Source organism: Apis cerana, linkage group LG15 (assembly GCF_029169275.1).
Source record: "Apis cerana isolate GH-2021 linkage group LG15, AcerK_1.0, whole genome shotgun sequence".
NCBI lineage: Eukaryota > Metazoa > Arthropoda > Insecta > Hymenoptera > Apidae > Apis > Apis cerana.
Window position 1 is genome coordinate 1,248,132 of NC_083866.1, and position 20,899 is coordinate 1,269,030.

The 20,899-nt window shown below is 22.8% G+C and overlaps 1 protein-coding gene across 4 annotated transcripts; it reads right to left on the reverse strand.

Annotated features, from left to right (window-relative positions):
• Window positions 1-15: 15 nt before the first annotated feature.
• Window positions 16-14,536, reverse strand: LOC108003734 (nicotinamide/nicotinic acid mononucleotide adenylyltransferase 3). 4 transcript variants are annotated; one of them, XM_062085353.1, is made up of 6 exons: window positions 14,084-14,448; window positions 13,315-13,724; window positions 13,133-13,234; window positions 12,890-13,056; window positions 11,354-11,717; window positions 201-4,920 (listed from the first exon to the last, which is right to left on the reverse strand). In XM_062085353.1, exons 1-6 carry the CDS (start codon window positions 14,403-14,405, stop codon window positions 4,891-4,893), a joined length of 1,395 nt encoding a protein of 464 aa, XP_061941337.1. In that variant the 5' UTR covers window positions 14,406-14,448; the 3' UTR covers window positions 201-4,890. The 4 variants fall into 4 exon arrangements, with proteins under 4 accessions (XP_061941338.1, XP_061941337.1, XP_061941340.1 ...); XM_062085354.1 differs by lacking the exons at window positions 201-4,920; window positions 11,354-11,717 and adding an exon at window positions 16-89 and having other exon boundaries at window positions 14,084-14,420; XM_062085356.1 differs by lacking the exon at window positions 11,354-11,717 and having other exon boundaries at window positions 14,084-14,420.
• Between the last annotated feature and the right edge of the window lie 6,363 nt (window positions 14,537-20,899).

The window sequence follows — 20,899 nt, forward strand, 5'->3', positions numbered from 1 at the left end:
GAGAATTTACCTTAATTTTATTCTTCGTTAAAATTTCTTGTTTCTATAATTCTGGGATCACGTCAAAATAATCCATATCAAGGTTTAATCTAAAAAGATATTGATTAGATTAGAGATAATTAATTGTAAAATAATAAATTGTAAATAAATAAGATAAAGATAAAGCAATTTTGGCATCAATAAAATCAATAAAAAAAATATAATTTTTTGTTTTTGATTTATTGATCTCCTTTTACATACTTATTTATCTTTCACAGATACATGTGTTACAACAATCACTATTATCGGAGATTAACATAGTATACAAACATATACAACGTGCGAACTATGCGTGTGAATTTTTTATATTTTATTTATTTTTATTTGTTTATTTATTTTTTTTTTAAGTCGCTCTTAGATTGAAGTATATTTATTGATAATATTATTGGGATACGTCACATCGATAATGGAATGTTTTTTGCAAAATAAAAAATTAAAATGGTAAAATATTCATTTAAAAGAAATATTCATTTGAAGAAGCAAATATCGTCGTTTTAATATTGATAATAATTTTATCAATAAAATTTGCTATATAATTGATTTAATAATCTTTTAAAATAAACATATTATTAAACATAACTTAAAATTGGTTGGCATTTAGATGAGAGATCGTCAAATAAATCATGCAATCACGCAATTATAATAAAATTTAATATCAAATCTCAAATTCTATTTTAACTTTTTTTTATCTTGTTCGCAACTAAATATACTTATTAATTAAACTTAAGAAAAATAATGTTATTCACTTGATTATTTGATGGAAGATTTTTTTGGCGATTACTTATCATATTATTATTATATTATTATTAAACAAAAAATTACAACATTTGATTTTTGCACTCCAATAGATTTATCTTGCTTTAGATAATCAACAAACAATAAGGTATATAAATGCATAAAACGTAAATATTTAAATCCGTAGAATCTTTTTAATATTAGAATTATTAAATTATCCATTTGAAAAAATGATTGAATAAAATAAATAAAAAAGATTGAAAATATGGAATTCTATATTTAAGAACTATTATTTAATTTTAATTTTGTATTTATAATATGTGATATATATGTATATTAAGAGATATATATTAAGAGATATATTTTCTATTGATAAATTAGATCAATATAGATCAATATTTCTACTGATAAATGAGAAAACGAAATAAATATTTTTGTTTTATATATGAAGTGTTAATATATTGGCATTTCTTTGATTTTAGAGATCAATATGAACACAAAAATTAATATACAAAAATGAAGTTTATTTATTAAGTTTACATTAAATGAAGAAAAATGAAGATAGAATGAAGTAATGATAAAATTATTTCTCATTTCCTCAAATCTAAACTTCAATAAATAAGTTTCAATAGACATTTTTATATATTAACTTTTATTTGTTTTAAAATCGAGATCTCTAAAATCATTGGATATTTAGTTATTTTCGAAGTATGAAAATTAATATGACTCACGATATATATTAATAAAATTTTTTCTAATCCGAAAGTCGCGTCAAACAACTTTATTAAATTTGCAGTCAATAAACAGATGAATTTTAATTATTTTTTAAGAAATCATTAGATATTTTTTTATAAAAGATAAAGTTCTTTTAATTTTTAATTACATTTTGCGAACTTCTAATAAACTCATTAATGTTTTCGAAGATGCTGTAGTCGTTATAATCTCTTATTGCATATAGACAGATTTTTTTTCAATTATTTTTTAATAATAATTATTATAATAAATTTTTTTTTAAATTTTAAATTTCAAATATTGTACATATTTTTTTCTTTTATATAAATTTTATATTGATGTTAAATTTAAAAAATAATATATATAATAATATATATAAATCCATTAGAGTGCAAGTTCAGTATTGTAAGTTAATTAGTTAACACATTAGCGACCGATAATGAAAAATTCATAAGGTTTTCTAATTGAAATAAAAATAAAAATGTAAAGTAACTGTGAATCAAATATCATATTTAATTATAATTAATAATAACTAATATAAATTATTATTTTTAGTTTTAGTCATGGAAGAATAGATATGATATATATATCACTTAAATATTACATTAAGCGGTCGTTAATATATTAAACAATGCTAGAAGAAAAAATTGAAATTAATATCTAGAATATCTAGATACTCATAATCTTTACAAACAATCTTCTCGACTGTAATTAGAAAAGAAAAACTTTTTTTTAAAAATATAATGATGATTCAATTTCTTTCGCGTTTATTCAATTTCTAACATTCTTTCTTTTTCATTCATTCTTTCATTCTTTCGTTCTTGCCAATGTATATAAAATATGTATTAATTATTTTAATTTTTTTTTATAAATCCATTCTTATATCCAAGAGACGCTAAATCGAAATCTTTTGCTGCTCGCAAAAATTATACATATTTTACAATAGTAATAAAAATATAATAGTAAAATTTTTCTGATAAAATTGTTTTCTATTTAACAAAACATCTTGTGAATGAATAATGAATAAATCTTATATATAATTCGATTTTTTTTCAAATTATTTTAAAAATCACAATTAATTTATTATGTTTAATTAATATTTTACAAAATAAAAAAGTAAAATTTTTAAAGCAAAAGTTTTAAATTTCTTATGTAAAATATGAAGCAACCTCCTCATTGAAGCAAAAAGTTTTTTCAATTTATTGAATGTTTTTTTGTAACATGCAACAACATCAAACAAGAAAATTTTCATCTTTATTACTGGAATGAGGATGTAACTTTGTGTTGCAATCACTATTTGATTGACTCTATATAATTTTGACCTGCATGTTTTATTGCGTGTCCGTATGACCATTGATTTCATTTCGAAACAACATTCACAAATTGTCCGAAACAAGTACCAAAGCAGAAATTATTTTTAATTAATGCATCATTGAATACTAGAAAACTAGAGATTGCTGCAAATATTGCGACATAATAATGCAATTATGATAAACACGCAACTTATATGACTTATTATTTATTATAAAAAAATAACAATATATTGTGAGAAAAGAATAATAATAATAATAATAATAATAATAAAAATAAAATATAATCTTTTTTTTAAATAAATGAAGTTAATAATTTAATGTTTCTTTATTTTATAATAATAATTCAATAAATGTAATTGATAGAAGCAATTTTATGATTATTTGTTTTTATTTTTCCTTTTTAAGCTTTGTTTAAATTTTTATAAAAAATGAAAATAATCTTATTACATTGGTAACGTGCCAAATATTAAATAATATTTTTTTCTTCTTTTTTTCTTAATATTTAAATACATGCCTTTTAATAAGTTTATGTGCTTGTGTATTCACAAATTCATACAATAAAATATAGAATTTGAAATATTTTATGAATTTGTAATGATAAAAAAAATGATGTCATTTATAAATTTATTTATTAATATAAATTGTAAAAAATTTTTTAATTAATTTTTTATATAAATTTTATATAAAATTTAATAATTTTCTTTGCAGATAATTACTTTTGCAACAATTGCGAGATATAATATAATTATCAAATTTGACACCATTTTTTTAACATTAATAGTGCAAAAAAATGTATCAAATTCTAACATTAAAAAATATGATTTGAGTACGAAAGAAAAAAATTAAAAAATTGCAAAATTTTTCCAATCAGCAAGCAGTGCCGGGGATAATAATATTCGAAAAAAAAAGTTTTAATTTTTTCAATTAATTGTACAAATCAACAATAAATTCTATAAATAAATCAATAGTAAATCAATAGGATTATAATTAATATATAATTATAATTAAATTATTTTCTTTACATTAAATAATTGATAATAAGAATTAATAAAAAGATATTATCTTGATATCTTTTGACCAAGATAAAGTAAATATTAACAAGATATATACATATGCATTTTTTCTCTTCATTTTTTTTTTATTTAAAAAAAATAGTTCCATTTTTTCAAATTTAAAAATATTATCTATGCTTCAGAAAAGCAATTTCAATTCACAAATATTTTTTAAAGCTTTCGAATCTTATATCAATCCAGGTACGATAAATCTTCAATTTTTAATATTCAAAAGATAAAAATTTAAAAAATTTTTTCCCTATATAACCACTATAATTTATACTTTTAATCTAAAAAAATTTCTATTTCTAAAAGATATCAAAAAGTATATACAAATAAAACATATCTTTATAAAATATTTCACATACTTTTTTTCTATAAAATACGTTAATAAAAATATTAAATTAATTTGCAGATAGTTTATAGTGCTAATAATTATTTATTAATAATTAATATTAATCAAAAATTAATTATCGTTATTCAAAACAATATTTTTAAATAATTTAAATAAAATAATCAATAAATTAATAAAAATTCTATTAAAATTTATCTTACAAATTTTCAAAATGATTTTCTGACTGACAACAAAAAAGAAAACACATTTTTTATTGATAAAATAAAAATTGCTTTACGACTAATACTACATAAAAAAAAGATATTATTTAATAAACTTATTTTTTCTATTCTAACAAATTTCAGCAAAAATTTAAATTGTGATTTGAGATATGGGAAAGATTCATCAAACTTCCCCAGCACTGCACAGAAATGAAAATTCTAGTCGCGATTAATCGCGCAACCAATAGGGATATTTTCGCGTATACTAAAGCTTTGAATGTTCTCGTAGGCGTGTAAATTCTTGTTGTTGTTGATGTAGTTGTCGATGTTGTTGCTGTTAGCCGTGCTACTAACGCCATTACTATCGCGATTGTTAGTAGCAGTATTAGAACATTTAGCAGTAAGGCAGGGGCCGCATCGGATTGGCATGGGTCGAGCAGCAACAAGACAGTCAATTATCTGTCTTACAGTAGGCATGCAGGTTTTGCTGTACCCTGGAAAACACATATCACATGCTCCATCAGAACCGAACCACACATCGACTTCTATCACGCCATCGGGAGGGAGGGATTTCGATTATCTTGTTTTTTTTTCATAATAATTTCTCGTATGGCGAAAATATTTCTCAAATTCAGATATAAAAATTGAGAAAGAAATGTCATCGAATAATATATCATAATCATAAAAACGAATGTATATCGTTAACACATAGAACATAATTTCGTTACGAGAGATCTAGAAAAAGATTATATTTAAAAGATCTAAAACAGAAAAATAGCGAATCTACGAATTAGAATTGAGATATAGAAAAAAAAGAAAATTTAATAAATTTAAGATACAATAAAATGAAAATGAAATATTTTGATTTAAATAATTGATTATTTTGTTTGTTACAATAGTTTATCTTCAAATAGTAAGACAATGATGAATTGATTTTTTTCAATTTATTTCATCTCAAAAAAATTTTGAAATTTCTATCTTTTTAAAACTTGATAGGTTTGTAAATTATGCATGGATTTTTTTTTATTTTCTTATTTATAACTTTTATATCTATTATATAGTTTTTAATATATTTCTATTCTATTTTCTTGCAAATTTTTAAATAAATAAAAATTTTCGAGATATTCAACAAGTTTTATAAAATATAAAAATATAAAAAAGATATCGATTATATTTATATTTTTTTTATTGGAATTAATTGAAATTATAAGTCTTGCATTTTTTAAAACTATTCATTTCTTTTTAAATTAAATTGATATTATCAACATTAAAAAAATTTGAAAAATTTATTTTTAAATATTTTTTTATAAAAATTAATTATTTTAAGTTTAAATTCAAAAATATTATTAAAATATTAATAATAGCTTTGATAGATATATATAACAAACTAACAATATTTTAAAAAATTTATAATACTCACAATTATAGTCAAGTCTCTACATTCTTTTCCTTTCTTGAGACATTGTACTCTTTCTTCAATTTTTAAGAAAATTTAAAAAAAAATTTTGAAAATACATCGATTTTTATCTAATTTTAATTTTTTATAACGATTGCATGATAGAAGTCGTGATGGCCAAACACATTTCACATATCACGAAATAATCGAAAAATACAAACAACAAAGAAACGAACGATATAGGGATAGAAAAAAGAAGCGAATTGGTCCAAAATGATACAAGGACAGCCTAAGACTGTTTTAGTCGCACTCAGGAAGCACTTTTTTTCGTGAATTAACCCTTTGCGGTCGAAGGCCGGTATATTTCCAGGTAGTTGTTCTATTATAACAATATTCAATCCCACGTCAATGCGAATTTTTTATAACAAAAATAAATAGACATATATTTTCTTTATAATAAAAATACATCAATCGAATTGATATAAAATATTCGCGCTCTCTCTCTCTCTTTTTTTTTGCCTTTCTATGTTCATTCGATCATGTGATACTCTTATAGAAAAAATGGCGTCCCCAAAGGGTTAAACCATCAATACTGTCAGCTTGAGCATATTTCTCGCCACCTTCGTCCATCTACGTTACAAATAACAAGAGCGAACAACAATTTGCTCGAGAGGGGATGAAAATAGTGTAGAAAAAATTAAGCTTGCGTACCAAACTAACAAAAAAATAGGGCTGTGTAAGAAGGATATGTTTAAAAAAAAACATCCTTTTCAACTAAGAAAAAAATTAAAGAAATAAAAATAAAAAAAACAAAATTAAAAAAACTAATCACTTTTCGCAAAATCATTCGCAAACACGATGCTCTTCAACAATAGCTTGTCAAATAGACGCGATTATTGGCAGAACAATGGAAATTAGGCACTATGAAAAACATAGATATATATCTAAGAAGCTCAATTATACCAAACAACTAGAGATGTGCAAAATTACCTCGGATCAATTTATAGGCTCAGATCAAATGGAAGTTTGAATAAGATCAAATGAGATGTCGATACTTTATCTTGTATTGTTCGAGATATATTAGAAATTTTTAAAATTTCTAAAATATGAGCAATAGTTTAAATCTGCTCGGTAATAATCGAAATAATTAGCTGAAGCTAAAATTCTCGAATAATATGAAAGTATTGCAATCCTATCCGATCTTATTCGAACTTCCCCGATTCGAGCCGAAGTCGGATTCTCGAATTATAAATTTGCACATTTTTATAAGCAACAATTCATTTCCATTGCACCTAAACATATTTACAATCGAGTCTATTAATAAATCTAAGTAAATGTTTTATAATAAAAGTATTCTAAAAAATATCAATATAAATTAATTATAAAAAAATTATATTTTTAATATAATTCATGAGTATATTAATTCGTTCTAGGAACGATTTCATCACAGTTAGATGCAGTGGAGTAGTTTGCCGATATTTGAATAAAATATTTGCAAAAAAGATAATAATTATAATTCCTGTAGAGATTTCTCAAAGCGAGATTTACAATAAAGAGAGAGAGAGAGAGACGCATGATACTTATATATGAAAAAAAAAAAAAAAAAAACTGATTCAAAATAAGAGAATAAACTTATAAGATACTTATAGAGATCTTTCAAGATAAAGAAAACATTATTTCATTACTATTATAATAATATAAATGCATGATAATGAATAGAATAGATGAATAGAATCAAAAATACATTTTTCGTATCTCTCTCTCTTCTCGATTTCTTTTTGTATCGTTTTTTTTTTAAGAAAATACATATTAACGATTTAAAACCTATCATACAAAGATATGATGTTCGAGAGATAGTAAAAAACGTACGATATCTACAAAGGTATAAAAAAACAATTGGCACGTTTTCAATATAAATTTGTTTGGCAGAAGTGTGTATGTATATATGTATAAATCAATTAATTATATCAATACTCATCGCGCAAAAAGACAGTCTGTAATTAACTAATAATATTTCATATTTAAAATGAAAGTGCACGATCTTTTTTATCTTTCTAATCCTTTTTTTTCTTTTTCACGCAATGAAGGGTAAAATGAGATCAGCAGATTCCATTAGAAGCATCAATTAATCACGTTCTTCGCAATCGATGTATCGCAGCCCATTCTAACATATATCATTCTTACATATTTTGTATAGAATATTTTATAATTAATCAAAACCATTTTCTTTTTATTTTTTTCATATAATATTGACGAGTTAATTATAGGATTGTCTTGATTCGCTGTTCTCGAATCTTCGTGCATTATCCAGATTTCTCTTCGAATTTCTCTAATTTTATTTTATATATGTCTAACTTTTCTTTCTAACTTTTTGAGCTTTTTTTTAATCCTTCATCCTTTAAATATTTATTTCAAACACATATTACAACAACACACTTTGTAATTCATTTAATTTGTTTAATTATGTACGACAGTTTTTAAATTAGTTTGTTAACGTAATAATATATAATATTATATTTTTTTCTCTGGCTGTACTTCTTAAAGAAATATTTCCAAGGCCTGTATATTCTCATATGCATATCATTTTAGAGCTCTTTTTTTTCCCTTCACGGAGAACAATGTGCGATGCAATGATGCTATGCAAAGATTTTTCTCTATTTTTCTTTTTATATAATATTTCTTTGTTGAAGAATCTCTTCGCATGAACATCATTGTTATTAATTAAATAGAATTTGTGAGTAGGATTAAATTGTAACATTTTTGGCATTTCTCTTTCTCTCGGAAAAAAATTTGTTTTCCGAGTTATAAATATATGTATATATATATATATAATATATATATTTTTTATTTTTTATATTGATACGTATATTCATTAACTAATTTCTATTATAATATGAAAAATCTTGCATCTGTCGAAATTATATCGATCAGAATTATCACAAGAGTATCGATAAGTCTGCATCCTAGAATTTGCAGTTAGCCTAACGAGAATTCAAACTAATTTTTGTGTTCTATATATAATATATATTTGGTAACTTTTTTTTGTAACTAATGTGAGCGATTTTTTTTTAAACAGATTATATTTTTTATATATTCGTTGAATTCATTCATTTTTTTCATTATAGAGCAGTTTCCTTCTCACTGATTATCTTAATGCCATGTTTGGTCAAAATCATTTTTACAGTTTCGTTGTCTCTAACTTTTGGCTTCTCCATCCAATTTAAATCATTTTGTGTATCATCCTCTCTTCCTAGACTCTCCACTAGGGAATCTAAGTTATCTGTGGACGAATCCATGTATCGAACATTATCTGCTGATCTCTGCAGTGATTTACATCTCCTAGAATTTCTAGAAATACGTATATTGTCTGCAGATCCAATCAGTTTGTTATTTTTAGGCCTAAGAACTTTATCATTGCTTTTGGAAGACGCTTTTGCTAATTGAAGATTATCCACTGACGAGTAACGTCTCTTGTCCTGAGTAACATTAACTGGATCTTCAATTGGTTTTTTTCTGAATAAAGATCCTTTACGATTCATGCGTCTAGAGCCACTAGTTAGAATAGCCAGTTCATCTTTAGGAATAAAATACTTGTCTCGTGACTTCTTCTTGATAACGGCTGAATCTGAAATATTGAAAGACTTGGATAATTGTTTTTCACCAATTTGGTGAACTAATGATTCTGATCCACTCTGGAAACCACAATTCTCGATTTCGAAACTATCTTCATCCAATGATGGATCAGTTGCAATACTATCACCGATTCTGGAACTATCCTTTGGAAGACTTCTCGAGGAAGATTCAAATGCCCGACCTTGAATCAAATCTCTTGGTTCTCTGGTTATAGAATAAGATCTTGATTCCTGACCGGGGTTAAACGTGGCACAAATCTCGTTGCAGATTTCGCATACTTCACATAGTTGGTCACAATCAGTTGTCGAGGAAACAAGTTTTCGATCTATAGTATCAGTAGATTCTTGCAGATTCCAAGAGCTACAAATATCGCATTCTGTTGAATCCTCATCAGCGATGGAGCTACAATTAGAACGTAGAATCACTTCTTCTGTTCCAATGACATCTTCTGTTCTTAGAGATAACTCGTTTACATAGCAACAAACAGAACAAAATTCATCCGTTTGCATGTCCAATTCGTTTGCTGTAATTAACTGAGAAGTGCTATCAGCTTTTGATGGATCTTCATAACATACCTCTTGCATTTTCTTAATGGACTCATAACTCTTTGATTTTTTTGAGAATATTTCCTCAGTTTTCGATTTTCTCCTAGAAATTATTCTAGAATCGTTTGTAGTGATCACTGAATCCAAACTTCCTTTCAAAGGCACACCGTACTGTTTTGATTTTTTATTTTTTTCGTCGCTGATCACTGTGGACTCGTAAATTTTTGAATTGCTAACCGTTTTCTGACTATTTAAACGAGATTTTCCTTCTTTTCTAGGACTTCTTGATTTCGACGATGATTTTGATACAGTTTTGTAAAATGTTTCTTCCGATTGCGTACCTGAATCGATACTCTTCTTTTCTACTTTTTCGCTTTCTTTTATCCATTTTTCATCATTTTCATTGGTGTATATTCGTATTTGACCGTTCTTTATTTTCCTAGGACTTTTGCAAGCATTCACCACAGACTTTACATACTTACCATCTATTTCTAAGCTTACATCTCGTTTCAAGGATTTTCCATCCAGTGAATCATCAGAATTTTCTTTCGTCATTTCCATTCCATCATCGATTATTTCTTGTATTTTTACAGTACTCTCATCACTCACTGAAGATGGAACAGGTGATTGCACCAATAAACTCAATTTGTCAATACTTCCATCTGATTCACCTTTGTATATCGTAATCTCGCCTTTACTCTGTACACCATTTTCTTCGACAATCAATGTCGTTCCTTCTTTATCGAAAGCATTGTGTATCATTGCACTAACTACTACCAATACTTGCGTGTTTGAGCATCGAATATTATCACTAGAAAAACCGTCTTGATTATAAACTTCGCTGTTCTTTCGATCAGTTTGTTGGCTTTTGTATTGTAGATTCTCCTGCTGATTCTCAAAATTGTTATGCTTGGCTAACCGAGAATCTTCATCTACATCTTGGACTTCGTCTTCAGCTGCGTCGTCTAAACCGTACCATGTCAGCCTGTAATCCTCTTTGTCCACGCTGAAATCGGATAATGCGCATTCATGGCGTCCTCCACCATTTTTTATAGCAGATATCTTCTTAGACGAAACAGTTGAAGACGAAATCAAAGATTTAACATCGCGATCCTTGCCACTATTGTCTCCTAATCCTACATCGATGATATCGTACTGAACTCGAGCTCTATCAATCATTTGTAAAGATTTATCCATACTATTTTTAGCCTCGATAGATGATCTCGCATTAATTTTAACAAAGTTCTCGCATTTCGACGAAGTGGCGACACATGGGGACACCTCTTCCAGCTGACTCGATCGGGGCTGTACCCTCACCTTCCTGATCTTTCTATCATCGTCAACGAAACCTACCTCGTCGAGGATCTGCGACTCGCCGGTTTCGGTGGCGATGATCTGTTTCGCGAGACCTGGATACGCGGCCTTCGCGGTTGTTATATGTTTGGCGTTACCGTTCTCGGCGACGAGAGCGTTAATGAATTTCTCGCGCGCCTCCTCGAGGCCGCCGCCGACGTGACGTGAGGTGACACAAGCCACATTCGTTGCGTTCTGCATATTCTTACGCAGAACAGTGTCAGGCACGTCGATGGATATAATTTCAATCGGACTCGGGGATTCCATGGTAACGTCGCTAGGCGACGGCGTGAGAAAGGTGCTTTGATACTTGGAATCAATGGTCAAGTAATTATTCGCATTGGGCGAGGTCAGTTCCAACTTACTTCAGTATCCAAGTAGATTGACAGCGTGAAAAACAAGACACTATTTTTTATATGGTTTTCATTATTTTGATACTCGGTAGAAATTCGATTCAGGACAAAAATGTTTCATCTAATTTATTCATTCTAACTTTAAAAAAAAGATATACTGAATGATTATAAGAAATTTCGTTCTCTTATTTTTTTTATTGGAAAAGTTGTTTAATAAATAATAAAGAAAACTGAAAAAAAATTCTTATTTTAATTATCTTTATCGTGAATCGGTATTTTTACTATGATTGACAAATTAAATATATCTAATTAGAGAAATCAATATAATATAAGGAATGTAAAAAAAAAAATGCAGTTGCTAAGATTTATTTGTAATTACAGTATTAGAAAATAGATCGTTAAAATTTGATTTATATACAAATGAAAAATTCTTAGACTAGACTAATATATTGCTTTGTAATATCTGATGATCATATAATGATAAGCGACCCTTTTAACACTCAATAAATAATTTTTATAAAATAATATTACAATATTACAATATTATATATAATAATATTACATATGGATATTTTCTAGAATAATTCAAAAAATCATTATATATAATAATATTTCAAAAATTGAAAAATATTAACAAGATTCATAATACATGATATATATAATATAATTTCATAAAAATAATTATATTACTTCGTTCATTTTTGTTTTATAATTAAGTATATTTTTTATAAAATAAATCTATTATTTTTATAAGATAATTTATATATATTATATATATTATAATATAATTTATATTTGTAAAACATTTAAAGAGTTAATTTATAACAATAAATAGTTTCTTATTTTCATTCTTTCATACAATATTTTAAATTTCATATTTTTAAAATAAATTTAATATTTTAATTATTATATTTTTATAATTAGTGCAATATTATTGAGTATTAAGAGAGTTAAATTTTAATCATAAATATATACTCATATTATTTTGTATCAATTCTTAAGTTAACTAATTCCGTACACTCTAAACTCACCAACTACGTGGAATATGAATGCTATAAAAATATAGGCTTTTCATACAAAATACATAAAAATAAATTTTTATTTAAATCTATTGGAAGATATGCTATTAAATTAGCACTAATTATATGATCTATCATTTCAGTTAAATTATTGTTAGACTCACATTGTTGATGCTGTTGTCTTTGCATCATAAATTCCTTGCTTATAGACATAATCAATCACAGCATCTTGTAAAAGATATCTGACGCTTTCACCTCGCTTTAATGCTCTTCTTATTTTACTTGAACTGACTTCATTTGGAATCCATTCAGTTACTATGTGTATATTGTGCTATACGAAAGTTAATTACCAGAACATAATTACATTACATAATAGATATATAATCAATATTGATAAGATCATTTACCATATGTTTAGAAAGAATGTCTGAATCATATATAAATTTATTTGGATTAGAACCTTCTCTAGTAATAACTACAAGTCCATGTTCTCCAACAATAGCATCAATCTATAAAAAAAATTTCTTTTAATTATTAAAATATTATTTTTAATAGCATTTTATTATAAAATAAAAGAATATCAATTTACATCTTCATCCATCCAAAGATCATAAATTCCAAAACTTTCTAATAAATCAGCACCACATAATAGTTTAATTTGAATTGGTGTACGATCAGAACTATTTTTTATATTTTCTGGAATCCATTCCAGATCTTCAATTGGAATATTATGTTTAATATTGTTTGAATCAAATACCATGGAATTTAATAAATTTTGATGATATTGTAAAGTTATTCTAGTCCTTGACCAACCATTTTGTTTAATTTCCCAAGTACTAAGTCGAATCCAATCATTATTCTGTAAAGCTAATCTTAACATAGCACATCTGTGTGTTGCACTTGCTAGTTCTTTTTTAGCATATGCATCATGTACTGGAGATATAACTCCACCAACTACAATATGCGTGCCCATTCTATGTAGATGATCTCTGGCAATTTCTATAAATTTCAAATGAAAAATTATTGCAATATTCAATATAAATTTTATAATACTTATATATAAAATACATAATACTTATAAAAAAAGAATTATTTAACATGACAATTATAAAATTATGAAAAGATAGAATTAAAGTTATTTTTATAAAATAAAAAAATTATATATATTTAATTTTGTTTAAAAGAATTAATCATTTTAAATGCTTTTTTATATGTTGATAACATCATCCGTTGATTACATAATTTGTTCAAAATAAAATATATAATAAAATTTATCTATTATATTATGCATATTGAAGAGCTTTATGAAGTATTTACGAAGAGACTGATATTGATTATAAGGAATGATATATATGTACCAAACATTCTTAAATGCATATTGGTTGGAGGGTTATAACTGCCACACGAAAAAAGAATAACACGCGTTGGTGCCATTTTTTCTTTTTTTATCTGACTGCATGTGATGATAGCAGTTTTACTGGATTGCTGAAATTCTCTTCTCGTTACTTTATAGAGATAAAACACGCAATATTTAAGCCGATGCGTAATAATGCAAGATAAATCGTTATACGAACTACTGTAACAACCAACCACACTATATGAACTACACACTGACTGATGTTTCAGCCATATTTGAAATGGTGCTACTACAGGAGTCAGTTGAGAAATTGTTCTTAACATACTAGTTGTCTTAAATAATGTTTAAAATTTGTTAACTTTTCTAACATACTGTATATTTTGATCTTTTATATAAGCAATCATTGTCAATTAAAAAATTTATATACGATAGTCAATTATTAATTTGATGCACGTTGAAATATCGCCACTTTTCTTTCAAAAGGTTGTTTAAAACAATCTATTGTATTGACTTAATATAAATTATCTATTTGCTATATTACGATATTTATTTTATTTGATTATTTTATTTGATTGATATATTGAAATAATATACATAATTATTTTATATAAAAAGTTCAAAGTAATTTTAAATAATATGTTATATTATTCAAATCTATGAAAGTTATGATATAAAATAATAAATAATTTTAGAAATATTAAGTAATTTTATATATTATATATATTTTTATATTAAGTATTTTTAAAATATTTTTTATTATTAAAATTAAAATTATTTAAAATTGTATAATTTAATTCATTATATTAAAGAAATTCATGAATATAAATAAAAAATGATGTAATATTAAATATTCTATTTTACTTTTAATTATATTATTGTCTCTACCTCTAATCATATTTGAAGATAGATTATGAAATGTGTATACGTATATTATGTATATATATATATATGTTTTTGCCATAGAATTATTTGCAATTAAATGTAATATCGACTTCAATATTTTTATCTATTTTTTAATATTATTTTATTTTTTAATAATTATTTAATAATGTAAGAAAAATAAATTATCAATCTTTTTATTTTTATATTTTTTTATCAAAATTTTATTAATATTGTTATGTAATATATATTAAATGAATTTCATAATACGTCATAAATATAATATGTTAATTTTCGATGTTCATTTATCAAAAATTATTTTTATTTTATTTTATTATTTAATAAAAATATAATGCTAGGATAGAACATTGATGTCAAAGTAAAATCGATATTATCAATTCAATACATTGATAAGATAACTTCAGATTAACAAATTTGATATGTGATTAATTATAATCAATACGAAAGTTCATGTATTATATAACATGTATTTTTTAATTTATTCAATTTATATAATCATATTATATATTTTTAAAAAAATGAAGCACAAATACGATTAATAAATAATAAAATATTTTGATTATTATATTTATTTAATATATTTTTATAATTATGCAATTTTTATATAATTTTATATAATTTATATAAAATATTATAATATATTCATATAATATTTTTTATATAATTTTTTTTACGGTTCTGAAACGATTAAAATATATTTTCTTAAATGAAAGAAACATTTTTTTTTATTAAGATCTTAATATTTTATATAATAAAATTTATAAAATGTCTATAAAATATATGTATGTTAGTTATGTTATGTATGTTATGTATCTATTTTTGAAATTCTAGAAAATTTTAATCATGTTATTCTTATAAAAGTACAATATTCATAAATAAAATTCTACTATAAATGTATTTATTATTTTCAGAATGAATCAGCAATGTCGATATATCAATATTAACAGTATTCTTGATTATTCTGATAAGTGAGTTGTAAATTTTCTATACTAAAAAATTATGGTTCTGCAAATTTGATCGTGAAACTGGATAATTATAGAAGATTTTTTAAAATCATGTGTAAGAAATATTATTCAATATAATAATTCTCAATAATTTTTAAATAAAAATTTTAATAATAAAATAAATAAATAATAAAAATTAGTAAAATAATTTTTTTAAATAAAATAATATGAAAATTTATTTTGATAATTTATAAAACATAAAAAATTGTTAAAATTTATAATTATTAATATAGTATAATAATAACAAATGTAGTTAGATAATATATATAGACTACGTATATAGACTATATATGTATATTCTGAATTGATTTATTCTATGTTAATATAATAATAGAATGATGAAAAGAATAAATATACATCTCTTTCACTATGAGATTTAATAATAAAGAATACGTTAAACGAGATGTTTACTTATTTTCATTCTGTCAACTATTTAACATATATTTTTATTGTTTTTAGTAAAAATTAATGAAATCATATCTTTCAAAATTTCCTTATTATTTAAAGAATATGTTTTCATTCAAATTCTAAGATATTAAAAAATATTACATATGCATCATGCATTATGCACTAAAAAATATTTTGTATTATATAAATAGAAATTTAAAATTTATATAAATAAAAATTAGAAAAGTAATTAAATTTTTTAAATTTGTTATGTAGAAGTAATTTTTTTTTGTATATAAATTTTATATTTATTTTTTATTTGAATGAATAATGTAAGATTTACAATATGAAATATATTTTCTTTGTTTCTCTTTAATTCATGTTTGATCTTTTTTTTTATAAAAAATTCATTTTTATTTTTTATTTGCAATTATATCAATATAACAAAAATTTTTTAACTCAAATAGAAGACTAAAATTATATATTTTATAATTACAACATTGTAAAATACATTATAAACATACTAAAATTTTCAATTTTTTTTTTTTACAAAAATTCTTTTTCTTTTATAATCTAACTCTTTTTATATGTTCTTAAAACTAAACTTTTTTCATAGAAACTTGACTATTTTCATTTACAAAATATCTTAAACCAATAATTAAATCCACATTTTCGTTTTTTTTTATTATGATTGAATATATTTTTCATTACATTTTCATTTTCACTTACACACTATTGATTATTTAAAAATATCTTTGACAAAAAAAATGTTTTTTTAATGGAAAAATATAAATTTTATCTAATCATATTATTTTTAATATCATTATCATTGTTAAAATTATTCTCTTTTACATGAATTTACTATATATCCATTTATTATTCTTTTCAAATTCATAGTTAATATATTCACGAGAATATATATGTAGATTCTATTCCAGAAATAGAAAACAAATAGAAAAGTTGATATGGAAAATTGTCAATTAAATTTTATTTATTAAGTTATAAACAATTTAATTTTGCAAAATAAGATGAAGATGATAAGAAATTTTTTGTTTCTATTACATATACAATGTCTGTATTCATCTAATACAAACTTCAATCGCTCTATATCTGAATAAATAAGTATTAATCGACATTTTTGTATAATTTTTGTGTATAACTTAAAATATATAGCTTATAATATATATGTAATATAACTTAAAATATAAAAATTTAAGATATAAATTTAATTTTTTTATATTATAATTTAATTTATTTCTAATTGCATATTTATCTCATTTATTTTGTTTATTATTCTTATAGAATCTAGATGAATTTATGAAAAAAATTTTATGAGAAAAATTATGAATTTATTTTTCTAAATTTAATCAATTAATTTTTATATTTTATATTCACAAAATTTCTACAAATATATCATCTTAAAAGTTTGGAAATAGTTGCTATTTAGAATAATATTTTATATAATGTTTTTAATAATTATTCAATTTAAAATAAATAATGAATATTATTATAATGAATATAATTAATTATAATTTATATAAGAAAAAACTAAAAATAATATTTATAATAAATATTTATTAATATTGATAACTACTTTAGATAAATAAAAATTTTAATAGATAAAATTTGTTTATAAAAAATAATGATCGTTTTAATAAAGTAAAATAAATTTAATATTAAATATTTATTTAAATTTTATTTATAAATATTTGTTTAAAATTATGTCGCCATCTTAATATCAATATATATTATTTTATTATTCAACATATTTTAATTATAATAAATAAATATAAAAAATAAATATATGTTTTTTGATGATTTTATTTCAAATTTTTACTACTTTCTTTTGAATATTAATTTTTATTATTCGTTATTAAAAAAACATAAAATTTCTTGAAAAATAAAAATTAAATATCTGAATAAAAATATAGAAATTCAATTTTACTACACCAATTTAATTTATTCTATATTTTCATCTCCACCTATGTCTTCAATATGATGAATATCTTCAATCAAATAGATCCGACGAACAATTCATTTTATTTTTTGTAAATTCAACCAAATCTCTATATTTTCAAGATTATTTTTTTTTTATATTTAACATATATGTAAATTTACTTTTTACATTTTACATTACTCATTATTCTCTATAATATTTTTAAAATTTCACGAATTCTTTTATCACATAAATTTTTTTATTATTTTATCATTTTATATTATCAATTTTTTAATTTTAATTTTCTTTTAATTTGCAAAATTAATTTTCAAAATCTCTTTTCGAATATAAAAATTTTATCATTCATTTGTTTATAAATATATTTTTCTTAAAATTTCTCCAATTCCTCTCTGATATAAATTCTAGTATATTCATTTATCATTTTTTAACATTTTAAATATATTTCTTTTCATTTTTCTAAAAGAAGCGATTTTTTGTTATTTCAAACTTATTCAGACCATTATTCTATATTCTATATTTTTAAAATTATCTTCTTTTAGATATATAAATTTCACGCTTACTTGTTATTTACTACCATATTTTTTACATTCTTTACAAATACATTTCTTTTTACATTTTAATAGAGATCCTTCCCAAAATTTTTCAAAAAATAAAAGCCAAATTCCTTTAAAATAAAAATTCAATTTTCCTATATTAGGATTCGATTCATCCTTTGTTGCATTTTCATCTCCACAGATTATCATTTAGATAGATGATTTTTATTGTTTTCGAAACTCAATCAATTTTATATTTTCAAAATTATTTTAATTTTTTCTTTTATATATGTAAACTTTATACCATGCTCACTTGTTTTTTGATTCAAATATATCTCTTTCTTAAAATTTTTCGAATGACTTTTTCTTTTACATTCATTTACAATTTTTTTACAAATACACTTCTTCTTATTTATTTTAATAGAGATTTTAAAATTTTTCAAAAAATAACTTAATTTTATTAGAATAGAAATTCAATTTTTCTATATCTAGATTCAATTCATTCGATTCTTTCATTGTATTTTTATCTTCTACATATTCTTATCCAGGTAGATTTCTTAGAGGAGGATGATGGGGATGATTTCGACCATGTGGAAACAAGCCACGTGTCGTTAAGCGCGTTTATGATACACAGTTCTGCGAAACTCGGTCGGCCGGATGCTGAACCACATACGGCGTAGGCCGGATTTTGCTTCGAGAATCCGATTGCACTGGTACTTATAATTAGTGGAGTGCGTAGCAACGTATGATTTATTGTCATTACGTCACGAATATAGAGGTGATCTCTTTGTCAGAACTCTGCTCAAGTTTCTGATAATGACATTACATATTTTTTCGGATCTTCTTCATTCTATTCTTCGTCTTTCTTCATCTACAGATTTATTCTTTCGAATTTTATTACGCGTTGAATTCTCATCAATTTTATCTCGAACATCCGAATGCGCATGTTATCTTGAGATTGAAGCCGGAAATGAATTGAAGCTCATTTTTGCCTCGGAATTTCTCATGTTTTTACTGTTCGTTTCTCTTGGATTGTATTCTCTCTGAAGTGAAGTTCATTTGAATGAAATGAATCGAGGTATTTACATTTGTATTTCGATTTTTTAAACTAGTTTTTATTTTTTACAAAGATAAGGAATAGATTGAAAAAAAATATAAAACTAAAATTATTTTTTTCTATTTACGATTTTTAATGAACAAAAATTGTTTTTCATTAATAATTTAATTATTTTATAATAATGGTATTTGAATTATTAAAATATGAATTTGATTAAAAAATTGTTTAATGTGCAAAATATTTAAAAATTCTTATTTTTATTGCTAATTTATTAATTTCATTAATTTATAATAATTTAATTATTATTTTCAAATGATTAAAAAATTATTATTTCAGCGAATAATAATTTCTTATTATGTTAAAAATAATTTTGAATGAAGAAATTCAAATTAAATTTGGAATAGATTAAAGGAAATTTATAAATATATTCAAATTTAAAAATTTAAAAATTATATTTTTATATAAAATAAAAAATTTTTCATAAATAATTAAAAATAACTTTATTTTACATAATAAAAAATTAATAGATGAAATGTTTAAAATTTATTTAAAGAAAACAAAAGAAAAACCTATAGCCATAGTTATAATATATATAACCATAGTTATAATATACCATAGTTATAATATATATAAATACATTTTATTATTTTGCAAATTTTAATTGTAATAAATAAATTTTATATAAATATATATATAGAATATTTTACTATTTTCAAATTTTTAAATGATAATGTGAATGTGAATGATAATTTAATTTGCTCATTATGAATATATCAATTTATTTATTCATTTTAAAATATACATTTGTATAATATTAAAAAAAATATATTTTAATAGATAATAATATAAATATCATATAATTCATATTAATATAATAGATAATAAATAGATAATGAATAATAGATAATGAACATAAAAATAAAAATATTAAAAATATTTTAAAAATATGTTCTTAAAAGAAATTTAGACTAAATTAAAA

Bases quoted from the DNA above. Each gene is read 5' to 3' on its own strand.
- LOC108003734 (XM_028669660.2), bottom strand. From the start codon at position 14,405: ATGTTAAGAACAATTTCTCAACTGACTCCTGTAGTAGCACCATTTCAA. The intron at 13,235-13,314 runs GTAAATTGATAT...TTTTTTTTATAG, and splicing joins ATCTTTGGATGGATGAAGAT to ATTGATGCTATTGTTGGAGA. The intron at 11,718-12,889 runs GTGAGTCTAACA...TGGATACTGAAG, and splicing joins AAGACAACAGCATCAACAAT to TAAGTTGGAACTGACCTCGC.